Consider the following 27,052-nt stretch of genomic DNA (forward strand, 5'->3'; position numbering starts at 1 on the left):
CCACTTTCCACTGGAGCCCTGGGAAGGCAGCTTACCCAGCTGCTCTAGACTAGCAAGAGGGACAGAGCTGGTGGAAATGTTGGGGTGGTACAATTAAGCAGGGAGGCTCCTCATGAACTGTGAACAAATCCCTCCATGCACCAGCAGATGGTGTTAAGGTTTAGATCAAAAACAGCCCCTAAAAGCCTCAGTGTTCAGAGGTGGGGTTTTCAGAAGGTGATGGATCACTGGGATGCCTGCCTCATCAGTGAACTCTCATACCTAAATGTGCTATTAGGGGATAGGGCCTGGTTGGAGCAGGTTGGTCACTGAGGTGACCGGAAGAGTGTGTCCTTTTCCCTTGGCCCCTTCCACTCTCTCTCTTCCTGTCTCACTCTGCTTTGTGGCGCCATGAGGTGAGCAGCTTTTCTCTGCCATAATGTTCCCGCCTTGGGGCCAGTTGCAATGGACTGAAACCCCTGCAACTGTAAGCCAAAAGAAACCTACGCTTTGTAGGTGTCAGGTGTTTCGTCACAGTGATGGAAAGATGACCAACACCATAAGGAAGAGCTGAGGGGGCAGTTAGGCCAAAGACTACCTGCAAGCAGGTACACCGGGCTCCGGGTACAAAGATATGGCAACTGAAGGCAGACAGTGGAGCCCAGGGCCTCCTGTGTCAAGTCACCTCCTCATCTGCCAGCAGGACCCTCCATCCACTCTCCTTGTACCCAGGCGACATCTTGCAGTGGACAAGGGGAGCAGAGAACCTTGGAGAAAACCCACAGCCCTGAAGGGAGTTTCTGCTCTGAACTGACTACATTTAAATCCTGAATTAACTAAGTAATAAATGGGGATCATCTGTGCTTTCTACTGAAAGACACTGAGTTACCGTGAAATGGCAAGATTCCATTTTTTTCCACCATTAGAAGAAATGGAAAAAAGATTAATTTTTTTTTCGAGCCAACAGAAGAAATGGAAAAAAGATTAAGTTGCTTCCACCATTGGCCTGAATGGAGGCTCCTAAGCAAGTTCAGTTCAGAGAGGAAAGAAGTTTGTGTCCACCTGAGTGATACTGACTGAAACTTCCCTGGACAGGAAAGAAGCGAGATCACAGAGGGAACCGAGCGCAGACAGAGCAGGCTCCATCTCCGCGGACCTTTCGCCCTGTAGTAGGCACAGCATCCACAGGGTGCCACCGGAAGCCAGCACCTCTCTGGAACACTTCTCATGAGGAAACATCAGCCCATCTTCGTGCGCAGTCATTCTCTCCCTCTCCTGCCATCCCATGGTTGCTCCTCGGCCACTCCTAACCCTCTGGCCACCTAGGGAAGACCCTTCTGCCTCCCCGGAGGCCCCATTTGTTGCTCCTACTCCCAGACCTTGCTTAGTGGAACCAGAGAACAGAGGTGGGAAAAGTACTGCTTTCCTTGTGAAGTGCTGGGACAAGGATTATTTTAACGAAGGACAGTGTCCCTATAAATATTTATCATTTGAACTCTGTCCCACATGATTAGGGAAAAGAGAAAGAGACCACACCAGTCCTACCACAGGGTTTCAAGATGACCAGACAATAAATACGTTTACCAGCAACACACAACAGACAGGGAAACCCTGTTCTCCCTAAAATAAATTTCACTCCCTCCTGGAAACAGGTACTGGATCCAGGCGCTTTGCACTGAGCTACATCTCCAGCCCCCCACCCTTTTCTTTTGTCTTTGAGACACAGTATTGCTAAATCATCAAGTGGCCCAGGCTGAGCCTGAACTGGCCATCCTCCTGCCTCAGCCAGAGTACTAGGACTACAAGTGTGCACCACCACACCCTGTTTGTTTTGCTCAAGTCTCTATTGCAAAGTGTGTGCCCTGGGTTACACACGCAGCAGGGCAGGACATTTGGAAATATCTCCAGCACGTTTCAGTTAGGTTGTTTTGTTGCCTGGGGCCTCCTGCATGTGGGGAAAGGGCAGAGCCTGCACAGGAACAAAGAAGTTGATGTTGAGCTTTTAAGTTGATGCTGCTTCAGCTGTGAAATGCTGTGAAAACTAAGGCTGTTAGGCCTTCACAACAAGGCCGTGTGTGTGTGTGTGTGTGTGTGTGTGTGTGTGTGTGTGTGTGTGTGTTTATAGGAGACAGATTAAGAGAAAAAGAAACTTCAGGCTCCAAAGAACCAGAACTTGAAGACTCTGAGCCTAGAAATTTTATTATAAGCCATGGAGAGGGAGGGACTGTTTCCTGCCACTCTCAAAAAAGCTATGAGCTCTCCTGAAAGCCCCCTGGACCTCACCCTGGGGGAGATAGTCTTAAAGCCCACTTTCCACTGGAGCCCTGGGAAGGCAGCTTACCCAGCTGCTCTAGACTAGCAAGTGGAGCCCTGGGCTTCACTCTCTGCCTCCAGTTACCATATCTTTGTACCCGGAGCCCGGTGTATGTGTTGCTCACATACACAAATGCCAGGCACACACTGCTCAGGTAGCGGCATCTTCTCCCACAGTTCCTTAGCCCCCTGAGCCATTGTGATGGAATCCTGGTGTCTGTGTTCACCATGTGCTGGAGCAGTTATTAATGGAGAAATCCTATTATCAGGTATCATTATCTCCCCAGTGTATGGGCTGGAGAAACTGACATTCAACACAATGAAGTAGCAGTGCTAAGATTCAACCTCCATCCAGGCCCACTCATGGCCACACAGTGCACCCCGGGGAACTGTCATTAGGTGAGTTGGTCCCCTCCTTTCTGAGCCATCCTTGGGGAAAAAGATGACCACCAGCCAGGCTTGGAATGAGCCCCTGGACCACAGCTGGGCCTGGATGCTCTAAGATCATCCTGTCCCTGAATCCTGTCTTAATCTTCAGGGTGCTGTCCAGGGCCCTGGAGTCCTCTCCTGACCCCGAGGAATGAGGAGTGTGCTTTGGGAGACTCCACCTTTGTCCCACCTTCTTCTGTGGAGCTCCCAACTCAGAGCGAGCAATGATGGCTTCAGTTCTACACAGTGCCCACTCCGGCCATGGATGAGACACCAGCAGGAAAACTGTAGCCGGAAAACTCACAGCTCTTTTGTTGTGCTTATTTTCAGGCCGCCAAAGAAGCCCACTGCTTTCTCTTCTCTGCTGGCCCTGATTTTGGGGATTTCACGATTTGGCAGCATTTGGTCAGCGTGTCCCTGCTGAAAAGCAAACACAGCCCCAGCATGCACACCTATTTGTTCGGGGGAAGGGGTAGGAGGAAAATGACGCATACCACTGCTGCCACAGAGTCCCTGTCCCAGGAAGCTACTGACCTGACGAGGGCTCTTGGTCGTTTAGTAAATGCCCCAGACTGCTGTGCCTTTTGAGTTTTTGCTCCTGCTCTTTAGAGTTTTCCTCCGACCTGTCACTTTCTCCTGCTGCCACTGGCCTTCCCGAAGCCGTCCCTTGTCCCTCGAGCCCTTCTAATCTGCTGGCTCCAGTCTGCTGTAGGCTGGGAAATCAGATAATCAATTATGTAGCAGGAACAGCTACTGCATTGTGGGCTCCTATGCTGTAGCAAGCACCCCGCCTTGCACCAGTAACTCACAAACTCTAACCAAATTCTCAGAAAAATCATGTGCAGGTGGGGCCATAACTCCCGTGCTATAGATGGCAAAATTGAGACCCAGAAGTATGAACTGACAGCACTGAGTTTTGGGTTTCCCTCTGACTCTGAAGACCCCTTTACCCCTCCTGGCTGAGGAGCAGGTTCAGCTGTCACTCACTTTCTGGTCACTTTCCCTATGACTCTGCCACCCCCAGGACAGCCAGGGAACAGGGAGAAAGATGCCTGTGGACGGAGGAGTCAGCAGCACAACCAGGGATGGGGGCCAAGTCTCTTCCCGGAAGCTGTGGTGCCACAAGCAAGATCACCCTGAGATCTGACAGTACCAGCAGCATCCGGCTACACAGATTCTCTCCTACCATGGAGCAGAATCCTGGTTTGGCGCTTCCAAGTTTATTTCTGGCTCAGATGCATTCTCAAACACCAAGTGTATGCCCCAAGCCAGGCACTGTCCTCAACCCGTAAAACATCGTTTCTTTTCAATTAGAACTAACATACCTGGTTCAGACTCCTTTCAGGAGATATAATTTCTTTTTTTCCAATCTAGAATATCAAACTTTGGTAGCAAAATTCTTTCAGGGCTAACACTTTCTCTTTAGTTCACAACACTGGTAAATAATTCTGATAAATACTACAAAAATCACTGTTCTCCATTTTTAGAAAACTATTTGTACCCATCAGAGAGAGTGTAGTTGCAGTAGCGGTGAACCTATGGCATGTGTGCGCCTCAGCTGGCTGTTTATTATCATTGAAAGCTCTAAAAGGCTTACCATCACTGGTGTAGAGGATAGAAATTTGAGAACCTAGCTCTGGACTAATTCACCTTTGAATCTCGATTTCCTTCTCCACAAATTTTAGGTCTAGGATGAGTAAGTTGTACATCATTGAGTGAAGTCTAGTAGAAATCTGTAAATTGTCTGCTAGCAACAACTGCCTTGTATTTACCCATAGGAAATGTGATTTGTTGAAACTACTTGTCAATGGAACTCAAGTTTAATCACTGCAATCTATAAAAATAAGCACGTATGATTTGTTTTAACCTTAATACCAATCTTCCCCAAGTCATACAGCTTGTATTACTTGGGTATAACAAATAAAACTTATCCCTTCACCTTCTGAGACTGGTTTGTCTCTAGAGATGACAGCTGCCTCATTTATTTGCCAAGCTTCCTGAGCAGTGCCCCCTCTCCTGCAACCAGGCCCAGCGTTTGTGGGTTGTCTTTGCCATGCTGGGATATGAGATGGGAAAGATGAATGGCAGCCTTAATCAGAGGTGGCTTTTGGGCCACTGGCACAGAAATCAGCTTGCAGATGGAATTTTGCTTGACCTGCTGCTCACTTTTTACAAGGTAGACTGGTTTGCCAATACTGAAACATTGGGAAAGTGCACATAAACACGCTATCTGGCTTCCTGAAAACTCAGGAAGGCTGGCGATCCTGGGCCACCTTCTCAAATGAGAGGCAGCGGCTGCTGCTCACTGGTCACTCCCGTGAGACCGGGCAAGTTGTTCCTAGTGGGCCGCAGACTTACCTCTCTGTCTCGTCCTGACCCAAGGCTTGGTGTCAGCTATTTGTCACCAGCCTGGGCGATTTTCTTACATGGTTCCTATGCCTCTCATTCCCACGATCTGGAGGGTTTGCACTTGTACCCATGACAAATGGCCCATGCCAGAGGGTGTCATTCGTGTGAAGTCAAAATACAGCAAGCCACGGAATCAGGTGACATAGCTATCTGTATCCGTAATGTTTTACGGGTTGAGGACAGTGCCTGGCTTGGGGCATACACTTGGTGTTTGAGAATGCATCTGAGCCAGAAATAAACTTGGAAGCGCCAAACCAGGATTCTGCTCCAGAAGCAACTGACACCTATGCTATCTTAAAAAAATAACTACATATATTAACATTTGTACGATGGTATTTTAAATCTTACAGATTAAATGCATTATTATAGAATATGTTATTTTAGGAAATGCAGCATTGAGATAATATGATTATATAACCATTTTAGCTAAGTCACATCAAAATTCCCACAGGTAAGTTAGAAGTCATGTCTTCCAGCTTTTCAGAAACTCCTTTTACAGACAGTTGAGAAGAATCACAGGAAACCATTCCCTGCAGTAAGAAAACCTTTCCCTCCAAAGCTTTCTTCAGCTTGGAAAAGGAAAGGACTCTTCCTCTTTCCCTCGTCCTTGGCTCCAGCTCCAAAATCATAATCATAGTTCATACTTATTTTTTATATTCTGAAAATATTAAATATTCAGCCTCACCACTTTGAAATTTTTAAGAATGCCAAGTACTCATAAAAGATAAATATTGCGACCACAACATTTAGAGCTAGAAAGTACCTTAGGATATATGATGCCCAATCCCTTCATTTAGGGGAAAGTTCGAATCAGTCCAATGGTATTAAGATGTTCATCCAAAGTCACACAGCTCATAAATGCCAGAATCTGAACTACAGTGTGGGACTCCTGTCTCCTTGCCTGCTTCTCTCTTATCTGCAACCTTTGGCTGGGAACTCTGAACCATTACTGACAATCTAGAGAAACAGACAAGATGGAAGGCTGGGGTGGGGTGGCCGAAGAAAAAAGAAGCAAAGAAAAGGAAGAACTTGCTGACTGAGTGAACTCTATCCTCTGGAAATTTTAATTTCCTCTTTGGAAATTTAGGTAAAAATGCATATGTTTCTATTTGCAAAGTGCTCGTCTTCTTTAGTTTTAAAACTTCACATTTCACTTTTGAGTAAATGTTTATTTTCTAATGTAATCCTAGAGATTTTGTGCCAATGAGAGGAATGACTTACACTGTAGAAGTTATTTCTGAGCAGCCTTAGAAGTGTCAAGGAATTTATAAAAGTCTCTTTTATACCGAAAGAGAGTTAGAATGTCTTAATACAAGTCATTTGAGAGATTTATTTTGCCTCGCTCTGACAGGCCCGAGGCACACAGTTGGAACTGAACTGCCTTTTTTACATTTTTAAAGTAGATCTCAGTGTGCAGCCTTTAACCCCTCGTTGTCATTACATGAAGTGGTACCTTCTTTGAGAATTTAATTAGGAATAAAAACCAGCAAAAATAAATGAGTTGATAAAAAATGTGAAATACATCTTGTCTTCTAGTCTTTCAATGGACACTTCGGTGAGTGATAATTTAGAGCTGGATACAAATTCCCCCAGGGTGGGAAAAATACTTGAGCAAAGGTCACAAGTTTCCATATGATTTTCTCCAAAATTGGTTTTCTGGGAACTGCCCAGGTGCACAGTTCAGCTCAAGGACTTTCCTTGGCCTGCTCTTCTCTGCGGGGACAGAGGGGCAGCGTGTGCTGCTAAAGCAACATGACGCCGTCCTACTGAGGGCTTGGACAGGCGCTCCTCTCTCCTGGCCAGGGCCTGAACTTGGACTTTGTCTACAATCCATCATTTCCAGTTGTGATCCCCCACCCGCCTTCTCTGTTTCTGGCTCACTTTGTTCATTTTCTAACTCCCCAGCAATGATGGTATCAGAGGTTCCATCTCAGTTCCATGATGCACTCTGCCCAACTGACCCCTGTCCTTTCATCTTCCTCTTAATATTTTTTTTCTCTAGAAAGAAGAAATGGTGAAGAAAATGTTCTTGGAATTCATTTCTGGCAGAGTCTTGTGAGCTTTGCTTTAAATTGTTAGTGAAATGCTTGACATTTTTCCTTTACTTTATAAACATTATGTGCAAATCATTCCGAATCCTAATGGAAAGTAATTTCCCATTAATGCAGGATATAAAATGCTATTTTCTTTTTGAAACTGTGCCTGAGAAACAAACAGCACAGGTCCCCTTTACACTCGAAAATTCCACCCACAAATCCACGAAGCCCGACGCTGGATGTGTGACATGGGGAATCACATCTGCTGCCAAGAGAAACTTCTAGAAAAGGCACCAGCAGGCAATGGCACACAAGAGTCCGGAGCAACCAAGGAGGCAGGTGACAGACATGGAGACTCCTCTACAGTATCTCCTGCACATCTGTGGACCTAGCTGAACATCAGCCATCTAACAACTTAACCTGCCTAGGGACTGAGCTACCAGCCAAGAAGGAGGGGACCTGTTCGGACATGCACAGCCCAGTGAGGATGCCAGGGAACACGCTGTGTCTCTCAGTGCTCTTGTCCTCCCGAGCAGATGCGTACAGCAGACCCCTCTGCAGCACATGCTGAGCATTCATTCCTTGTGATGCTGAGTCTTGCAAATAAATCATTCCAGGTGTTCTGGAACATTTTATAGCATTCTCCTGTGTTCCCCACTGACAAAGTGAAATATCTATAAGAGAAAGCATCCATCTCTTGCTACTTACTGACTCTGTGATCTTGGGAAGATCTCATTTAACCTCCCTGGATACCCACTTACTCATCTGTAGAATAAGTATGCAAACAGTGCTGGAAATGTATGTGGGATATTTAGTGCAATGTCTGACCCACAGTGAGTCCTCAAGTGCTGTAAGAAAGTGATGATAAGAGAAAGCTGTGATCCGCAACAACACTGTATGAGCAGCTACACTTGAGGACTCACTGTGGGTCAGACATTGCACTAAATATCCCACATACATTTCCAGTGTTGTTGTGGATCACAGCTTTCTCTTATCATCACTTTCTTACAGCATTTTTATAAGGATAAAGAGGGGTTTGTATATAAAGCATCAAATAGCAACACCTGGCATTCTGTAGACACTCAAATGCTAGCACCTTCTACCCTTTGGTGATGCTCTGGCTCAGGTGCTTTTTCACTTGCAGAGAGCTCAGCACTCACCACACTGCCAGTCAGAGAGGCCAAAGGGAAAGAAAGCTGAATTCTTTCTGTGGCAAGTGGCAGCACGGTATCTGGAGAGCTTGACCCAGGGCCTGTGGTCCTGTCTCTGACAGCATTGTTTTGGTACATGCTGGAAGGGTGGGTAAGGACTAAGCCCTGGTGTCCCAGGTTCTGCTTTACTAAAAAATAAATAAATAAATGAAAAATTTTAAAATATATATTATAATATATAACAGTACATGCATGATTATATATACACGTATTAATATGTATGTATCATATAATATAAGCATGTATTTATAAATGTATGCTATGTATTAATATTTATTGATTCATTGGAGTGAGTTGATGGGGGCTAGAATTGAATTTGTTTCCAAAGTTTTTAGTTTGTTTACATCCAACTTCTTGCTGAAGAGAAATTTTGACTGTCTTATAGTAATATCTGCATTCAAAATAAGGTTTTTTAGACCAGAAGTAAAAAGGCTTAGTCATAAAAGGTAATAGAGATTTTGTCCAACCTACAGAATGTTTGAAGATAAAGGTGGGACACTATTGAAACTCATGCTGCAGCGAAAGACACACAGCAGGACTGTCCCAAGAGACGTAGCAAGCAGTCACCCCGCAAATGGGCAGGGGAGGTCAGCACCGTGGTTGGTCCAGGAACTGTGTGCAAACCCTGCATTGGATACTGAGCTTCCAGGTGACCAAAGCAAATAGAAAACAACATGGTATATGATTCCTGAGAAGGAAGTGGACCTATTCCTCAATGACATCAACTTTTCCTACTATTAAATACACTTTTATGAACTCAAGTATTCTTATTGAAATACAATTTGAAGACTAACTTGAAAATTAGCATCACCCATAATTCTACCGTTTAGTCTGCAAAGATTATGTTTACAAAGTTGCAATCACACTATACTTATAATTTCCTATCTTCCCATTTAATGTCAGACCATAACATTTTTACATAATCTACATATTAATATATTCAGATAGCTGGTAATATCCCATTTGACATACCAAAATCTACTTACTCATATTCTACTGATAATTTATATATATATGTATATATATATTTATATACATATATATATAATCAATATATATGTTGATTATATCAGGTCATTCCCATTTGTAAACTTTTGCTTCACTAGATAATGCTATAAAAGGCACAAAGAATATGTTTTACTAATTTCTTTTTCCCTTTGATACTGGGGATTGAATCTAGGGATTTCACACTGAGCTACATTCCCAGCCCTTTTTATTTTTTATTTTGAGACAGAGTCTTACCAAATTGCTAAGTTGCCCAAGCTGTGCTTGAGTTTGCAATCCTCCTGCCTCCATCTCTGAACTTGTTGAGATGAAATTACTTCTTTAGTATATACTTCCAGCAATTAAGCCATGGAAAGGATATAAATATCTGAGAGAGATGCTGCTAAACTGGCCTTCCCGTAAGTCCCCTCAAGGTTGGCAGAATGACAAAGCCATACTCACCCACACATTGCTACGCAGGCTATAGAGTCCAGCAGCTACAATAGCCTGAAATATGTACCATCTGGCCTGCTACCCGAAGTTCACCTCATCCTCATATACACCCCCACTGCCTGTGAGCTGTGCCAGCACCTCTTTCGAACAGAAGTGAATTATGTGGGCCCTAAAGAGGACAGTGACAGAATAGACACGTTCACACACAGCAAGTCTGTGGTACACATATATGGACAGACTGCAAGCTGGCCACCAAAACTCAGCCTTCTTTCCTTTGCAGTAACATCCTTAGAGGTTTGCGGGTGTCTCCAGCTAATCTCTCCAGGCCTCGGCAGATGTGTGTGTCGTGGGATGGGCCCTTGCCCATGGGAGTGGCAACAGATGTCATGTGAGTGCCACTCCAGGCATAGGCACTTGCTAAATTGCTTAGGCTGGTCTCAAACTCCTGCCTCAGCCCCCTGGAGTGCTAGGATTACAGGTGTGCACCACCATGCCTGGCTGCTCATTTCCTTAAGAGGAACTCTCTAGCCTGGGACCTCCTTTCTTAGTTTCTATCTTGTTTGAACCACTGCCTTCTTCAGTCTTTCTGTAACAATAGTTCCTACTGCCCTAACTTCTGTAGAAACTGATTCCAGAAGTGGTGTGCTGCCATAATAAGACCCATGATCAATGGTACTGACTTAACGAGCTCACAGTGATGAAGAAAAACAGATACAACAGGCATGAAGTCGGCAACCTCTGTTAGGTTATGGCAAAATGTTGTGTGAAACTTTTGCCTCTGCTGGCCTGGAAAGCAGACCAAGAACCAATAGCTCTAAAAGAAGAAGGTGAATAAACCCAGAATGTTGGTGTACTTCACTTACGCCTTGATGTGCTTAAGCAGTTGCTAGAAAGACAAGCACAGCCCAGTGCATAGGTGAAGACAGAAAAGAGAAAGATCTGAGGTCAGGAGTGAGCTCATTAGAGGAGCTAACAGGAGACAAGCAGGTTACTGTTCCAAGTAATTCTCAGAGACACCTCCCTGCAAGCCAAGGCACCCAGCTGTGTCAGGGGTATAAATTAGTCATTGCCTTTCCACCCAAGTCTGTCATTTCAGATGGCCTCAAAGCAGCTCCATCACCTGAGTGGGAGGCACCAGCTTGAGAGGAAGGACAGAAAGGAACGAGTCACCAAAGCGATGTCTTGGAAAGGACCACAGCATGAATGCTAATCACACACGGAACTGTCTGAGTGCACATAGATGAGATGCTCACTGTGATTCTAAAGGAGTCAATGGTGAGAAAAAGCAAAAGCCAAACCTGAAAACATCCAAATCCCCTGAACCTCACAGAGCGCACGCACACAAATCCCAAAGAAGGCAACCAGCAGGACAAGAAAGCAACCCCACCCCTGCTGCCAGACAGCAGGTCAAAACAGTTCCTTCTCCACCAGAGAGGGGACCCTTGCAATTTCCATGGGGTAGGACTCCATCCGTGTGGACCTGTGCAGCTGAGTATTTCCAGTCGCTGTGGTCCAGATGTTTGCACCTGCCAAATATCCATGTCAAAACCTTATCCCTGGGAGAGAGCATTCTGTATCACCTTCCTTATGAGTGATGAGGCCATAAGGGCAGAGCCAGTAAGAACCAAAGTGCTGCCATTGTCAGAGGCCTGAGGAAGCCTGTGTGCCTCTCTTCCTGAGTGAAGACAGAGCTAGAAGGTGCCCCTTGTGAGGCAGGGCCCTCAGCAGATACCCGGGGTACCATGATAGCTAAGACTAAGACACCATGGTAACTGGGTAGTGCCACCCAGCTAGACACTGCTTTTCCCGAGCTGCTCTGCTACTCTATGTGGCTGATTAAGATCTTGTCCTTGGAGCAGGAGTGAGGCATTTCTGCCTTGCTGGCTTAAGAAACCTCTGGCCCAGAAATCCTGCTCTTTTGCCCATTCTGGAGGCTGAGGGGCAGCAACTGGGAAGCCATACGACAGGAATGGTGGGGCTGCCATCTCCCAGGCCCTATTCTCTGTGCACGGGGGCTTCCTGTCCTCCCCAGGCTCTCTCCGTGGACTGTTGCTGCATGTTGGACTTAGATTTTTAAATCTTAGACGGAAACTGTTGTTACTCTAATGCAATATGAAAGAAGTCTTCAGACAATTACACCTGAGTATCCTCTTGATGATTTTCATGAAGCCAATTTTATTCAAATAATTTTAAATGAAACATCACATCAGGGGCTGGGGATTTAGCTTAGTGGCACAGCGCCTGCCCAGCAAGCACAGGGTCATGAGTTCAATCCCGGTACCGGAGAAAAACAAAACAAACAAACAAAAAAAAGAAACGTCACATCAAAAATGCAAATTGGAAACTAGCAACACATGCTACACAAGTCTGTAACCATGAAAATAATAATAGACAGTTTGGTTAAATTCAAGCTAGGTATTGTCTACTTTAATCTCAGACCTATAGGCTCTGCTAAAATGCAACATTAAAAATATCCCCACATAAAACTGTGGTTTTTTTTCAGTATGGCCAAGAAAGCTGACAAAGAATATTTGTGCATAATATGATTCAAGGTTATTTGCATTTCTACCCACTTAGCCCCTAAAACCACCCTGGGTGATGGTGGAGAGATGCATCCAGTGTGACCAGAATGCTGCACAAATTAAAGGGAACATGTGCTAAGAAGGCAGATTGGGAATCAGACCGCAATCACCTTTCCATGTATCAAATCCCTGTCAGCTTCAAAATAGACATTTTTAAAGGCCCAAACTATCAAAAACCAAAGGATCGGTGCTGTTACACTGGAAATGATAAGTGCTGAAGGACGGAGAGCAGCAGACAGGGGAATGACGAAGGACAGATGTCATGAAGGTGAGGTGCCCAAAGCTCAGGGTCAGGGAACACCAGACGCCAAATGACCAGTGGGTACCTGGGGGAAACAGCCAGGTGGGTCCTCCCATCCCGGAAGGGCACTGTGTGCATGGGACCGGGCCACTGCCGCTGGGAGGGGACATGGGAGACAGGAATATCCGGAAGTGAGGAAGCAGTGTACCTGCCCAGCAGAGCATCTACTCCCCCTCCACCACAGAGGCAAAAGGAAGGTTTGTGTCCAGAGCCAAGAATCAAGAGCATGAAACAACTTCATGAAGAGGACACCAGATCACCGCAAATATTCAAGCAGATAGAAACAGAGAACCACTTAGTGGAGACCTTCAAAATATGTTATTTTCCTCAAAAAAATATGAAGAGTCTAATTACTCAGGAAGCTAAATTTTCAAAAATTTTTAGTATTTGTGTGTTAGGAAGAATAATACCTCCCCAAAGATGTCCTCCTCTTAATGTGCAGGACCTGTGAAATATGTCACCTTACATGCAAAAGGGAATCTGCAGATGGGATTGTTACAGATACTGACATGGGGAGATTACCCCAGACTATGTGGCAGGACCCAATGTCATGAAATTATGTGTGGGAGCCTAATATCATCTCAAGGACTCTGCCTGACAAGAAGGATGCAGGAGGGTCTGAGATGGAGAAGATACGACAATGAAAACACAGGGTAGAGGCAGAGGTGAAGATGGAGGATGGGACCAGAAGCCAAGAGGTGCAGGCAGCTAAAAGGCAGAAAAACAGGAAGTGGATTCTCCTGAGAACCTCCAGGAAGAGCAACTTCCTGGTTTTAGGGCTTCTGAGTCCCAGAACTGTAAGACAGAAAATAAACCTGTGTTACTGTAAGCCACACAGTTTGCAGTAACTTTTAGAGGCATCAATAGAGAACTAATCCAATTAAAATAAATTTAGTGGATATGCTATGTAAGTAAGTGAGTATAAAAAATAAAGTAATAGTTGAAATTTCTTCAGAGGACAGAGATATGAAAAGTAAGAGAGAAAAGGTGAGACCCAGAGAAAGGCAAAGAAGTCAACATCTAAAAGGAGTTTCAAAAGGAAAAATGAAGGAATGGAGAAGAAAAATATTTAGGGCAATAAAATATCCTTCTGTGTTTAAAAACAATGTGAATAGATTCAAAGAGTGAATGAGAATGAAGGAACCCATACTGCCATATTTCTGATTCAATTACCAGGACAAATAGACAAGTCCACCACTACCATTAGAGATTTCAATACTCCTTATTCAAAAATTAACAGGAAAAGATAGACCCAACATGAGTAAAGATTTAGAAGAATTGAACACCATTTAACAACTTGACTAAATTGACCTTTCTAGGACACTCATCCAACAAGATCAGAATACACATTTTCTCCGAGTACACACAACTTCCACCATGGTGGATCAAATTCTGGCCCAGAGAGCAAGCCTCAAATACTTAAAAGGGTACAATTCATACAAAGTATGTTATTTCAACAAGTCAGAATTAACCTGAAATCTGAAATAGGTAATCTGGAAAATACATATGTAAAAATGAAATTTTAAAAAAGAAAATGATAGTTTAAAGAGAATATAGCAGTAGAATTAGAGAGCAGTAGGAGGAGGATGAAATTGTACACATAATATATTCAAATCGATTAGCTGCTGTGGCTGAAGTCATACTTGGGGTGAGGCTGACTGCACTGACCACACATAATGTACTAGAAAAGAACAGACTCAGTGAGCTTAGATTCCGCTATAAGAAACTAGAAAAGGAGCAAATGAAATACAAACCAAGCAAAAGAAATGAAAGAATAATGATCAAAATGAAACTCAGTAAGAAAGTGAACAGGAGAGAAACATCAATGACCTAGCAAATTGGTTCTTTGATATCACTGAAATTGTAAAACATAGCCAAAATGGAGGGGAAAAAAAGACAGGACCAATTATCAATTTTAGAAAAGAATGAGACATGGCATCTCTGCAGAGTCTACAGGTCTTAAAAGGGTAGTAACTTTATGCCCATAAATTTGACAACCTAGGTGAACTGGAAAATATCCTGGACAGACACCATCTCCAAAGCTCACTCAGGAACAAACAGATAGCCTCAATACAAACACACACACACACACACACACACACAGCCCTGTTTTCCATCCCCAGCACTACAAATAGTAGTGGTAGTAATAATAATAATAAATGAATGAATATAAGTTCATTAATTGTAACATACCATACCATATGATTAAAATGTTAATAGTAGGGAAAATTAATAGGATATGTGGGGATGCTCTGTACTATCTTCACAACTTTCCTGGAAACCTAATAATATTCTAAAATTAAAAGTATAATTTTACACATAAGTTTCCCATAGAAGGTTTATCCCAGGAATGTAAGGTTGATTTAATTAATTTAATGTAATTCACTATATTAACTAATAATTTTTGAATAATCATTTTAATTGCCAAAAAAGCATATGGCATATTTTTTAATGTTTCTAATTAAAAACTTGCAGCACACTGTGACTTTCCCTCAATCTGATCAAACAATCTATGAAAAAACTAGCATTGACATCATATTTAACTATGGAACCTGAAATGCTTCAGTCCGATAACCAGGGCCAAGCCAGATCCACTGCCTCAAAACATTTCTACTCAATGTTATCTTGAAGGTCCCACCGAGTGCAAAAAGTCAAAAGAAATAAATAGAAGAAATAAATAAATACTCAGACATACCATATAGGCAAATTTAGCTACATAACAGGATATAAGTTCAATATATGAAACTCTAGTGTGTTTCAAGCAATAAAAAATGCATATTAGCAATGGAAATATGGGGAAAGGGAATTTTATAAAATTGCAATTTATAACTCCTTCAAAATTATGAAATGTCCAACAGGAATGAGGGGTCCCAGGGCATACTCTGCCTTCTCCTTCTGGCCAGACTGTCATCTCCATGGAGGAGCCCAGGGTAATCATGACTATGGAGGAACAAGAAAACAGCCTGTTGCTAGACACAGGTGCAAGTCTCTCGGTCCTTCTTTTCAATCCTGGCCTTCCTTCCAGCCGTCACACCTCAGTGAAAGGAGTCACTGGTGAGGAGGTAATACGCTATTTTTCACAACCCTTAGGCTGTAACTACTTGTTAGATCTTTCTTGCGTATCTCTGTCTTCCTGAGAAACCACTTTGAAGATACCACCATGTATTACAGCAGCCACTGATATTTTCCTACTAATCTGTCCATAACTCTGTAATGTTTGTATTGTTCCTATGCTATTTCATAAATGGATGTATGTTTATTACTATGTGTTTCCTACAACAATCATTGAGAATAGTCAATGATTATTCAATTGGTCACTCATGTATAGCTCTATTTATTTCCTTTAGAAGCCACTTTGAAGATACCAAAGTACAGTACAACGACTATTGATAATCTCCTACCACTTCTGTGTGTAACTCACTATTATTTGTCTATTTGTTTTCCTGAGAAACTATCTTGTAGATAACAATATGTAAAACAACAACCATTGACAATTTCCTACCACTTTGTCTGTAATTTGGTAAGCCCCCCTATTACTGTTATCCTTCTTTTACTTTTTAAAATAATAAAAAAAATTATGAAATGTTTGGTGACTAGGGGAAACTGTAGAAAGCCAAATACTGAATGCAGTAAAACAATGCTGAGGGAAATGAAAGCCCTAAATAAGTGGAAAATAAAATAGATTGTGTTTAAGATTGTAACATTCAGCATCATTCTGCTATCAATTTCCCTACAATAATCTGTAAATCAACCCAGTCCAAGTCTGAATGTAGTTTTTTTTTTTTTTGGTAGTAATTAAAGAGATGATCCTAAAATTTACATGTAATGCAAAAGAACTGGAATTGCCAAAACAATTTAGAAAAAAAAATTAGAAGACTGACACCACCTGACTTCAACCTATGTTCAAGGGACAACCAGGTCAGAAAATGATGATTAGGAAGGACTTTTACAGAAATTTTTGGCAAGAGTGTGAAGGAGGTAGAATGGGTTGTGTTCACCCTATTTCACATCAAAGAAAGAGAGAAACACAGATGGGAGCAGTGAGAGAGAGAGAGAAAGAAAGACCAAGTTTACTACCACGATAATTAAATTGAGACGGTGACTACGGCACGGGTCTTAGTATTCTGGCTGCTGCACACACCTGAAGTGACTGCAGAACTTATGTGACCAAGGTGTAACCAGAAAAATCACAGGGCCTGCCTACATTTCCGTCACAGGTAGAAGCAACTAAGTGTAAATAGCAGCAAAGGAAAACAAGGTTGGGGGCATTTGAGGAGTCCTGCATGATGAAGTGATGATCATGCAATGAATACTCATCTTTAAAAAATGACGATTATAAGTAAATTGGAAGGGGAAGGAATATACGAGAGACTGAAGAATAGAGAGTAGAAGCCTCCTCTTCCACATCAGGAAATCATTATATATGACCCAATACCAAAAACTCAAGACATAGTAATGTATGCATTATATTTAGAACAATGGAGTTAAATACCAAATTAATAGCAAAAGAAGTTGAAATTGGCTCCCTCTGAGAGCAGGAAATCAGCCTTGGAGAAGGACAGAGAGGGAGACAACTGCTTTTCATAAATAAAAATCTTTGTAGTAACATTTTCTTTTTACATCTTTGTCCAGGTTATGCTGATAATTTTTCGTTTTTCACTGAAAAGCCCCTCAGTGGACAGTGCTAATGTTGGACGAAAATTCTATCTGGGCTGCTGTGCATGTTGTGGAGGAACCATCAGGCATCTAATGGCAAATAAAAGAGCCTCAAATTTATCTTCACACTGCACAAAAAGTAACTCAAAGTGGACAATGGACTTAAAAAGAGCCACAGAAGAAAACTGTATCCTACCAAGGCAAAGAATTTTTAGATTCACAATAAATGCATATAAGAGAAAAAACTGGTAAGTTGAACTTCATCCAAATTAAAAACTTTTGATCTGCATAAGATCACTTAGGACAGCAAAAAGATAAGCTAGAAAGGGAATACACTTGCAAAGGACATATGAATCAAAGGACTCACATTTAGAATGTATAAAGACTTCTCAAAACACAACAGTAAAAATTATAAATAATCAAGTAGAAAATGGGCAAAGATTTATTTCACCACAGAGGATACCCAGATGGCAAATAAGCACATACAGAGATGTTCAAGATTGCTGGGGCTGGGATTTAGCTCAGCGGCACAGTGGCCTGCCCGGCAAGCGCAAGGTCATGAGTTCGATTCCTGGTACCAAAAAAAAAAAAAAGATTGTTATTCAAATGACAAGGTGAAGTGCTGGCAAGGCTGTGAGAGGCTGAACTGCTCATACACGGCTGGTAGGGATATGAAACGATACCATCACTCTGATGGCTTAGCAGTTTCCTTTAACTTACAAAAGAACTAAATATTAAGAAAATATTTTAAAGTAGTGAACTATAGCAGAAAAACTTTGGGGACAGAAAGAATTTTCTCAACAGGGGATAAAATGCAAAGTCAGAAGCAAAAAGGCTGATAAATTTGATCACATCAAAGCAAATGAAACAAAGCAAATAACAGCAACAAAAACAATAAACAAAAACACTGCCTAGGCTAAGTGTAAGTGACAAAGTGGAAAAAATTATTAATATCCCTATATGTAAAGAACTCTTATAAGTCAGTAAGACAAGCAAATTACCGTAGCTAAAAGGAAATGAATAAATGACATGAACAATTTACATGTGAGGAAATACAAATGGCAAATTAAAACATACAAAAATGTTCATTGCACTACTAACTACAGAAATGCTTAAATTAAGATTGAATGCCGCTTTTTACTGTCAGTGCTTAGCAAACACTGAAATCCAATGGCACAAGTGCAGGAGAGCAGATCTTCACACACTAACAATAGTTGGCCGTTCAGATGGTCGCTGGGAATGTCTACCGCCATATCATTTAAGATGTGCAGGCGTTCTCCCTCAGCAATTTCATTTCCTAGAAAGACTTGCTCATCAGTATATGGAGTTGGATAAAAGATATGCATTGCAGCAAAAAAGTGAACGCAAGCTTAATGTCAACGAATAGGGTTATAGCATCTATAATGAAAAACTGTGACGCTGTTAAAAATAGTTGGGTGAGTCTGTCTGTATGCATGACATAGACACCATATCAAGAAACAGTATGTGTTACATAACGAAATGCAGAACAATATTCCTTGGATGACCTTGCATTTACAAAACAGAAAATAATTTGAAACTATATGCTTATATATAGTATACACATACACAGATATGTACATACATGAATAGATGTGACAGTATTTATGCCGAATGGAGGAGACTGGAAAAGAATAGGTGATCACTGGAGATAGGATGATTTACAGCATTTGAATTTTTTCTCAGTTTGATTATCTGGCTCAAGAATATGTCATTTGTCATTTAAAAATTAATGATGCAGTACTTACAGTGGTGACTACCATACAGCAAGTGCTTGATGAATACTTACTAAAGCTTTTAAAAAGTTAATAAAATATTTTGAAAGCATTAACAACTTCAACATTTAAAAAAATGTAGCAACAATGCGTCTACCTAACTGCCACCTTAGAAGGCATTAGAAAGTGATGGCCTTCTTTCTGCTTCTAGTTTTCAAAATCTGGTATAAGTGCCTAAAACCAGGAAACAGGAAAAAGGGGCACTGCTGAACAAAATAAAGGAGGATTTCACAAAACAAGCACAGAAAGCAATCCAGGGTCTCTGTGGATGCAGACAGAAAGGCCCAGCAACAAGCAGAGAACGTGTGTTCCCAGCAGAACCACCGGAGGCACTCCAGGTACACCCAGGATAGTTAGCTCACCTGTCGTCTTTGCTGTAGTAGCGGTGGAAAGCCCATTGAGCTCACTAGGACTCCTCCTCACTGGCCGGGGCTTGAATTCTCGTCTGGGGACACTAGATGCAGCCGATATCCTGTAACACATATTGGAAGCCGAGTCAGTCACCTGCCAAAGACAGGAAAGCCTGCAATACACCTTCATTCTGTGCTGATGAGCATACCAGTAACCTAGGTTACAAGTGACATCTTACACACTGATTCCCAAGTAGTCCAAAGTGATAGAGGCGCTATCGCAGATGCAATCTTCAGGGTACCCTGCTGAGCACCTTAGTGAAATTCATCTTTAAGAAAACTACCGTATCTGCCCTTGTAACACCCCTGAGGCACAGAATAAGGGGCCTCAGCAATGCTAGCCGCCTTTTCCTTCTTATCCCTCTGCTAGAGAAAGTGGAGAAACAGCGCCTCTGACAGCCAGAAGTAGAAATTCCACAAAAGGGACACACATTTTGTCTTCCTCTATTATGACACCATTGACTTAAGTGAAATCTCTCCAAATATATTCATTACCATGATACGGTATAAAACAATTTTCTGTTATCAAAGCTATTTCAAAACACAGGCAGGATAGTGGTTTAAAAAAAAAAAAACAACTAATATTTCAATTAATAGGGTTGCTGTGCATACTATATATAATATTACTAATTTTATGAAAAATATAGAATACATTGATCATGAAAGCCATAGGGCACAAAGCAACATTTCTTTGATGGTTAGAAGGTATAGATGGCTTTTTTAGTATTTCTTAGTGTCAATCATTGAATGCAGCCTGATACTTTTACTGGTGACGTGGCAATCCATCTTTTCTGTAGATATTTACACATTTCCTGAGTATCATCTCAGTCTCCTCCATGCCCCTGGGTGCTGGGGAGAGGATTACATCACCGCTGCCAGCACAGCTTGTGAACAGGGAGCTAAACTCCAAGCAGCGAAGCTGGGACTACTCAGGAGATAACCTGCAAGGAGGGGGGCCCCTCTGTCTGGCTACTCTAAATACAGGTCACAGCACAGGGGCTTTCGGGAGAAGAAATAGGAGAGAAGTTGCTAGAGATCCTTTCCCATCTTAGTCCCCTCCCACATCCAACCATGACAGCCGGCTGAACAAAGTACAAGGGGCACAGAAAAGGGAATATTGGGAGCCAGAGAGACTGACAAAAAGAGAGAGAGAGAGAGAGATCTCCATTGCTTCGAGCTCGGTGGCCCATGGCTGGCAGGAGCAGGAGGCCCTTACCGCATCTGCAGCTTGCCCTGTAGATCCTGCAGGATCTCTGTGGACTGTTTGTGATAGTCTAGTGCAGCTTCCACAAACACGGCCAACTGGCTGACTTGCTCTACCTGCAGCAGAAGGGCAAAATTACTCCACAGAGGCCAGAGTGTACCCAGGGTCCAGAGACAGGGGCGCAGTGACACAGACCCAGCCTGCTGGGAGCCTGCATCTGCCTCGCTCCAGGTGCAGGTCACTCGGTTCCATCTTGGAGCCCTGCATAATAACCATACAGGTCCCGGCACGGAGCTGAAGATGGTGGAAAACCATCTTCCAATTTATGTGATCGTGAATTGGGTATAACTCTACAAAATGCCTTCTTTGCCACTCAGCGATGATATTCTTGGGGGACTCTTATGCTTTATAGCTCGTGGATCCAGAAATGGAAAGAGCAGTCTTTTCCCGAGACAAGCAAAGCCAACATTTACTAAATGAGCTCACTTAGTAAAGTGCTTCCTGGGGCACTTTCTAGGTAAAGAAATTGAGAACTTGAAATAAGAAAAGGGTACAGGGTACAGCACACTCCAGGGTGAAGAACTGCCAGCCCCTGCCCTGCCCCCAGTTTAGTTGCTACTAGAACAAAATATTTTCCCTGAAACATACAGCAGAAAGGAATGAAAAGACTGGCATGTCTCTTTCCCACAAATCGGCACATCAAAATGAGTGGCCAATTTATAGTGGAAGTTTTTAAATTTTTTTTTTAAAAAGGGCTCTGTTGTGTGAGAAGTATTCAGAAAACCTGGAGATGCATGATTTGAGGAAGAGTAACCTTTGAGAGGACCTGAGAGCTCTCCTGCTCTCACCTGGCTAAGGAACTTCCCCGGAAATAAGGGGTAATTAAGCCTACTTCTAGCAGCCATGGAAGCAAGCCCCAGAGGGCTGCAATGTCCCCCCAGCATGAATCCCAGGAACTCCAGGTCTGGACAAAGGCACAGATCAAAATCACTCTTCCCAGACTTCTGTAAAGCCTCTGTGTCACACTCCTACATCCCTTTCTAATCAGCTTTAGGGCAACCGAGTCTGTCAGGTATTCATTCAGACATTCGCATCCCACGTCACAGCCTCGGCCTTGCTTGCCTTAGAAGATCCAGGCGGTTCCCATGCGTTGTTGCAAACCACTCTCTAGTTGCCTGTTCGCTCATTTTCCTTACCCACTCATACTATTCTAGACATGGGCTCAGTGTACACTTCAGATATACATGGAATGCTGCTTGTGCCAAAATGTGATTAGCATGTGAACAGGGAAACCCACCCTATTACATTTCCTTTACCATGCTCGGTGGCTGCAAAAGCAAGAAGGCTGGCCTTAAATTTCTCCAAACCCAATAAACAAAACAAAGATAGCTCAGCCTCTATAAAAATCCTAAGAATTTCTTAAATTTCACCTCTTTGGCTTTTGCACATGCTTTTAAATAAGTCTGGTGTCATGGCCTAACATGACTATGGCAGAATTTGCTACAATTTCTTCTTACAATTTAGGCTGGAGTTGTGTGCTTGGTAAAATCTGTGCCACACCTCTCTGTCTTTGGTAAAATTAACATGTCTTCTTTTATGGCCCCCTTTGATATATATTGGCATTTATAATTTTTAAAGGAACAAGAGATAGCTAAATAAATATTCCTGAAATGTATGTGGGGCTGGGGGCAGGGACTGGGGATCAGCAGCTCTTCTCTCTGATGTGGCTAGGACACATGACTACAGGACCTCGTAATGAATTTGTAACTGAATCTCGTGGTAGCTTTGGGCAGCCAATAGATCCCAGAGCCCTTAAGTCTTGGGGGACATCAGTGGCGGTGCACAGTGTTTGCACATAGCAGGTTCTCAGCACAAATCCCGGAAAGGTACTTTCTAGGCCAACTCTCACACTAACTGCAAAAATACACGGGTTCACCTTATCTTCCTCCTACTTCCAGGAAATGGGACCCTGTGGCTCACGCGCATCAAGCTGTGTGCCGGGGACCAGCAGAGGCACCTTCTGCTTCCAAAGCCACAATGAACTAAATACCTGCACAGCAGAACTAAGATAAAGCAGCAAAGCCAGGCTTTGCAAGAACCCGAACCTGTCGGGTAGCTGAGAAATTTCTCCTACTGGCCATACCACTCAACTTGACAAGCTGTGTTGCCACAGAAGGTGAGAAGAAAGGCTGCAGCAGAGGCAGAGCTGGGAAACTGTGAACACAGGCTAGGGAAAACTCCCATGACACCTACAGAGGACAGTCACCACAGAATTACCTCCCTCCCACCTCTGGAAGCGAGGTGCACCAGCACCCACTGAGACGTGCAAAGGGAGAAACCCACAGTGCACACTGACTTCCCAGGAAACTAGAGAACCATGAAGCCCAGGTGATGTGGCTGACAGATGCCCAGGCTGGGGCCAGGAAGGGGCCTGGGAGATCTGTGAAACTGTAAACTCAGAAGGAGCTTGTCGCAGGCAGAACAGCTGCCAGGATGTCCAAGTCCTAATTCTTCCAACCTGGGCCCAGGTTGCTGTGCAGAGCAAAGGGGACTTTGCAGATCCCACTCCATTAAGTATCTCGAGATGAGAAGTGTATCTTGGCTTATCTGGGTGGCCCAATGTAATCCAAGGGTGCTTCAAGGGGGAGACAGGAAGCTCAGAGCCTGAGCGGAAGATGTGACAGCGGGAACACAGGTCATAGCACCGGGTCTGAAGAGGCCCTGCTGCTAGCTCTGAAGGCTCAGGGAGCTGAGGAATAAGCCCAGCAGCCGTGAAGCCCAAGCAGCCTCCAGGGGCAGAAAAGGCAAAGAATGAGACTCCAGCAGTGCCTCCAGGAGGAAAGCAGTGCTCATTCCCAGTTCCCTGACTTTAGGACTTCTGACCTCCAGACTGAGATAAATTTGGGTTGCTTTAAACCATGCTGTTTGTGGCTATTTATCACAGGAGCCACAGGAAATGAACACAGAGCCACGCTGGCCTATTCTCAAGCCCAGGACAATCTAATGACAGGCTGGTGCTGGCAAGGGTCCCTTGTGACTCAGGCACTGAATATGTGGGGTAATGAGGCCACTGGCTGGGCCTGGGGATTTCATTGCTGCCTCAGCCCTACCCTGAACCTCCTCACTCTCTTCCCATGCACAGGAGGAGGATGACCAAACGGGTGGATTCAAGTCCTCTCTGGGGGTGTAACGGCCTGTGTGTCACCTGCAGATACATCTAACTCTGTAAGTCCCGTTAGGTGCAAGCCAATGGATGACTACCTACTATAGGACACTGGTAGGACTTGGTCCTGGGGATGGAGGCCAATCAAAGAGGTCCCCACCCATGGATGAAGGTGCCAGAAGTTCCCAGGAGCTGTGGAAACCCCAGGCACATCAGGATACGATCTGTGCCATTATTCTGGCCTCACAGACCAATTCCAAAGGACTTCGGCTATACTCAAAGGAAGAAGGGTTCAAAGGAAGGTAGCCTCCAGGAAGGTCCCTCCAGGTCAGTTCTCTACAAAAGAGCCATGGAACCTGGGACAGCTGAGAAGCAGGGCTGTGACACCTCCTCCTCAGTGTGGTCAGCAGCCCAGGAAGTGACACAGGCACATTCTGAAGGCCATGGTGGTGACACAGAAAGAACTGCACTGAGAGTAGGTGACACTTACATAGATGTGTCCATCCAGTTTCACAACTGAAAGGACACATTTCCATTGGAGACCACCTTCAATTAGGTTGAGATAACCCAACTCCTTATTGCTCTATCATATCAAAGACCTCTGCTCTTTTTGGATTTCTCAGAGAGCTTGGGAAAAAATTTCTCATGAATTTTGCAGTCTGCTCATAAAGATGCCTTTTCCCAATGGGTCAAAAAATCTTCATTCAGAATTTCTGATAAAAAGCCTAAGTATACAATCAAATTATGAACATGGATAACAATCTTTAAGTTTTCATTATTCACTTCATACTTTATATTTTTTTCTCCAATGAAGTTGCCCATTTGCCTTACACCTGTCTTTCCTAGGGCCACAAAACTAAGCAAAAGCAAAACCAGAAACAGAATTCAGGTCTCTTACTCCTGGCTGGGCACACTTCTGCTAGCCCAGTACTTCCTGAGGTACCTTAATCCCCTCTCACCCGTCCCCTGAAATGTCAATCATCACAACAATGTCAAGCAGTTCTGTGGTTCCATGAGTCTGGTAAACTGCCAACTGCACCTCTCTTAGTGGTTCCTGAAAGCTTAATCTTTCATATTATCATCTGTAGAGATTCTACAAAGTGACGAAGAAATGTGGTTTAGTTTTGTTCAGCTGCAGAACTTCCAGGACTTCCCAAATCTATTTGACCATAGAGGTTTTATTAATGTAATACACACTAACAGCCTGCAGGCTTAATTCTTTAAAATGTTACTCTAGACCAATGGCAGAACTCAGGAGTCTAGAATTCCACTGGTCTTGGGAACCCATGGATGGAAGACCTCTGTGTACCAACAGAGCAGGTAGATACTGCAGGGGTTTGGCCTCCCCGGCTGAAGTCATCTTCTATACCACATCTGTAGTTCCTGCTAAGGTCAAACACCTACATTTGATAGTCAAGTCATGAAGAATAAACTTCTCTGCAAAGACACGGAGGAGAGAGTGCTAACAAGCCCATAGGTGATTTGTTGTTTCCAGGAAACTGGGGTTAAGGCTCAGCACACATCTGCTGACTTTCTTGTGGCCCCACCTCAGAGTCAGCTATGGGGACACGGGGCCCTTCTCCTAGAGCACAGCTACCCTAGCACACATCCGTCAGTCCTAAACTTGGTCCTCATGGGTCCCCCAGAAAGCCAGAGGACCGAACACCCCCCGCCTGTAGATCAATGAAGCTCTTCGGTCTCAAACAAGAAGTGAAATGAAGCTCAGGCCTCCAATCCTGCTTTACTGTCATTATAAGCAAAGCCTTCAGTGTGGGGCTAATGAGGCTCTTCTCCGCTCTCCCGTTTCCAATTCCCCTGAAAACACGTGGAGGGTCTGCTTAGGGGTGTGATGGCCAGAGCAACTGGATGCTGCAGAGAAGACAGGAGTGCCCTGGCTGTGGCTCTGTGCTCTGTGTAAAGTGGTCATGAGATCATGTGTGCATCTGGATTTCTGTCCCACATATCCCACTTTCCCTGTGGTGCTCCCAAGGTCTAGACCCGGGCCCAGGAGAGCTCACTGTACATTCATCATGGGCCAGGGCCCCTGCTGCCCTTCCTCAAGCGCATCTGAGGAGCCTGTCCTTTGGCAGGGTGCTGGCGCAGGGTCCTTGCTGGATCCCTGTTTGTTTCTCAGCTATGAGAACACAGATGTGAAGACAGAGGAGCAACCACACCATGGAAACCCCTACCGATGTCCTGTTCACCAGAGAAATCCTGGGAAGGGTTAGATAACCTTGCTGGGAGAGCCAGGAAAGACCAAGTCTGTTGATACTGGGTTCTTCTCTAATCATGTAGAGCTGTGGCAAATCATGTTTTCAGGCATTCCCAGGTGAAGCTTCTATTGCGCCTTAGTCAGGATTGGGGGAGGCGCAGCTGCTCCCTGGGGAGTGAGATTCTGGCCTTTCAGTTGCTGGTGCCAGCTTAACGTGGGCAGATGCCACCAAACACGCCTCTCCACCAGCCTCCCTCCGCTCTGCTACCCTCTTTCTTCACCCTCCCAAGTTCTCTTCCAGCACCCTTCCTGCTTCCTACAGATGAGCCTGGGGACTGTCCCTAAGGAAGAAGACGGTGATCCCATCTCAGTGACGCTCTGAGCAGCCAGAGCCCTGTAGGGGCTGTGCACCTGGTTTCAGCATCGCAGACTGTGTGTGGGTGAGTGAGTCAGGTCAGCTCTCCACTGGGGCTGCTCCCATCCACTGGGGTACAAGGACTTGGGGCCCATGCCCTGTCCTCCAGCCCAGTTGACAGGTCTCCATTTTCCAGGTAATGGGCGTTCTCAGCAGGGAAGATCCACCCCTGGATTCTGCCCTGGCTTCGGCATTGTGTTACTCAGAACCTAGAATTTTGTAAATGCTGCTGCATCTGACATCCCCAAATCTCTAGTCTGCAACACAGGCGCTGCCCAAGTGTCTGGAAGAAGCACCAGCACCCCTGCTACCAGCCACCATGCTCCTGCCGAGGCCTCCTTGATGCTGCATGCACCTGCCTCTAGCAGGGCCCTCCCAGGTGGGAGCACTGTCAAGTCCTGGACTTGTGGATCCCCTATGTTAACCCTGGGAGTCAGACAGGTCCCAGTCATTCTTAGTGGGGCCACCATCATTTCCTGAGAGGAAATCCAGCTACTACCAG

At 44.1% G+C, this 27,052-nt stretch overlaps 1 protein-coding gene across 4 annotated transcripts in view; it reads right to left on the bottom strand.

Moving 5' to 3' along the window:
• Nucleotides 1-27,052, bottom strand: part of Sh3gl3 (SH3-domain GRB2-like 3) — a 146,591-nt gene that overhangs the window by 5,922 nt on the left and 113,617 nt on the right. For 2 of the 4 annotated variants that reach the window (XM_005381462.2, XM_013512670.1), the window contains 2 exons: nt 20,773-20,876; nt 19,509-19,618 (listed from right to left, as the gene is read on the bottom strand). In XM_005381462.2, the coding sequence (XP_005381519.1) occupies nt 19,509-19,618; nt 20,773-20,876 (214 nt within the window). Of the gene's footprint in view, nt 1-3,259; nt 3,435-6,061; nt 6,088-19,508; nt 19,619-20,772; nt 20,877-27,052 lie in introns of those variants that run through there. The other 2 variants (XM_013512668.1, XM_013512669.1) reach the window with 2 other exon arrangements.

This window comes from Chinchilla lanigera, unplaced genomic scaffold (assembly GCF_000276665.1).
Source record: "Chinchilla lanigera isolate Chin_1 unplaced genomic scaffold, ChiLan1.0 scaffold00015, whole genome shotgun sequence".
NCBI lineage: Eukaryota > Metazoa > Chordata > Mammalia > Rodentia > Chinchillidae > Chinchilla > Chinchilla lanigera.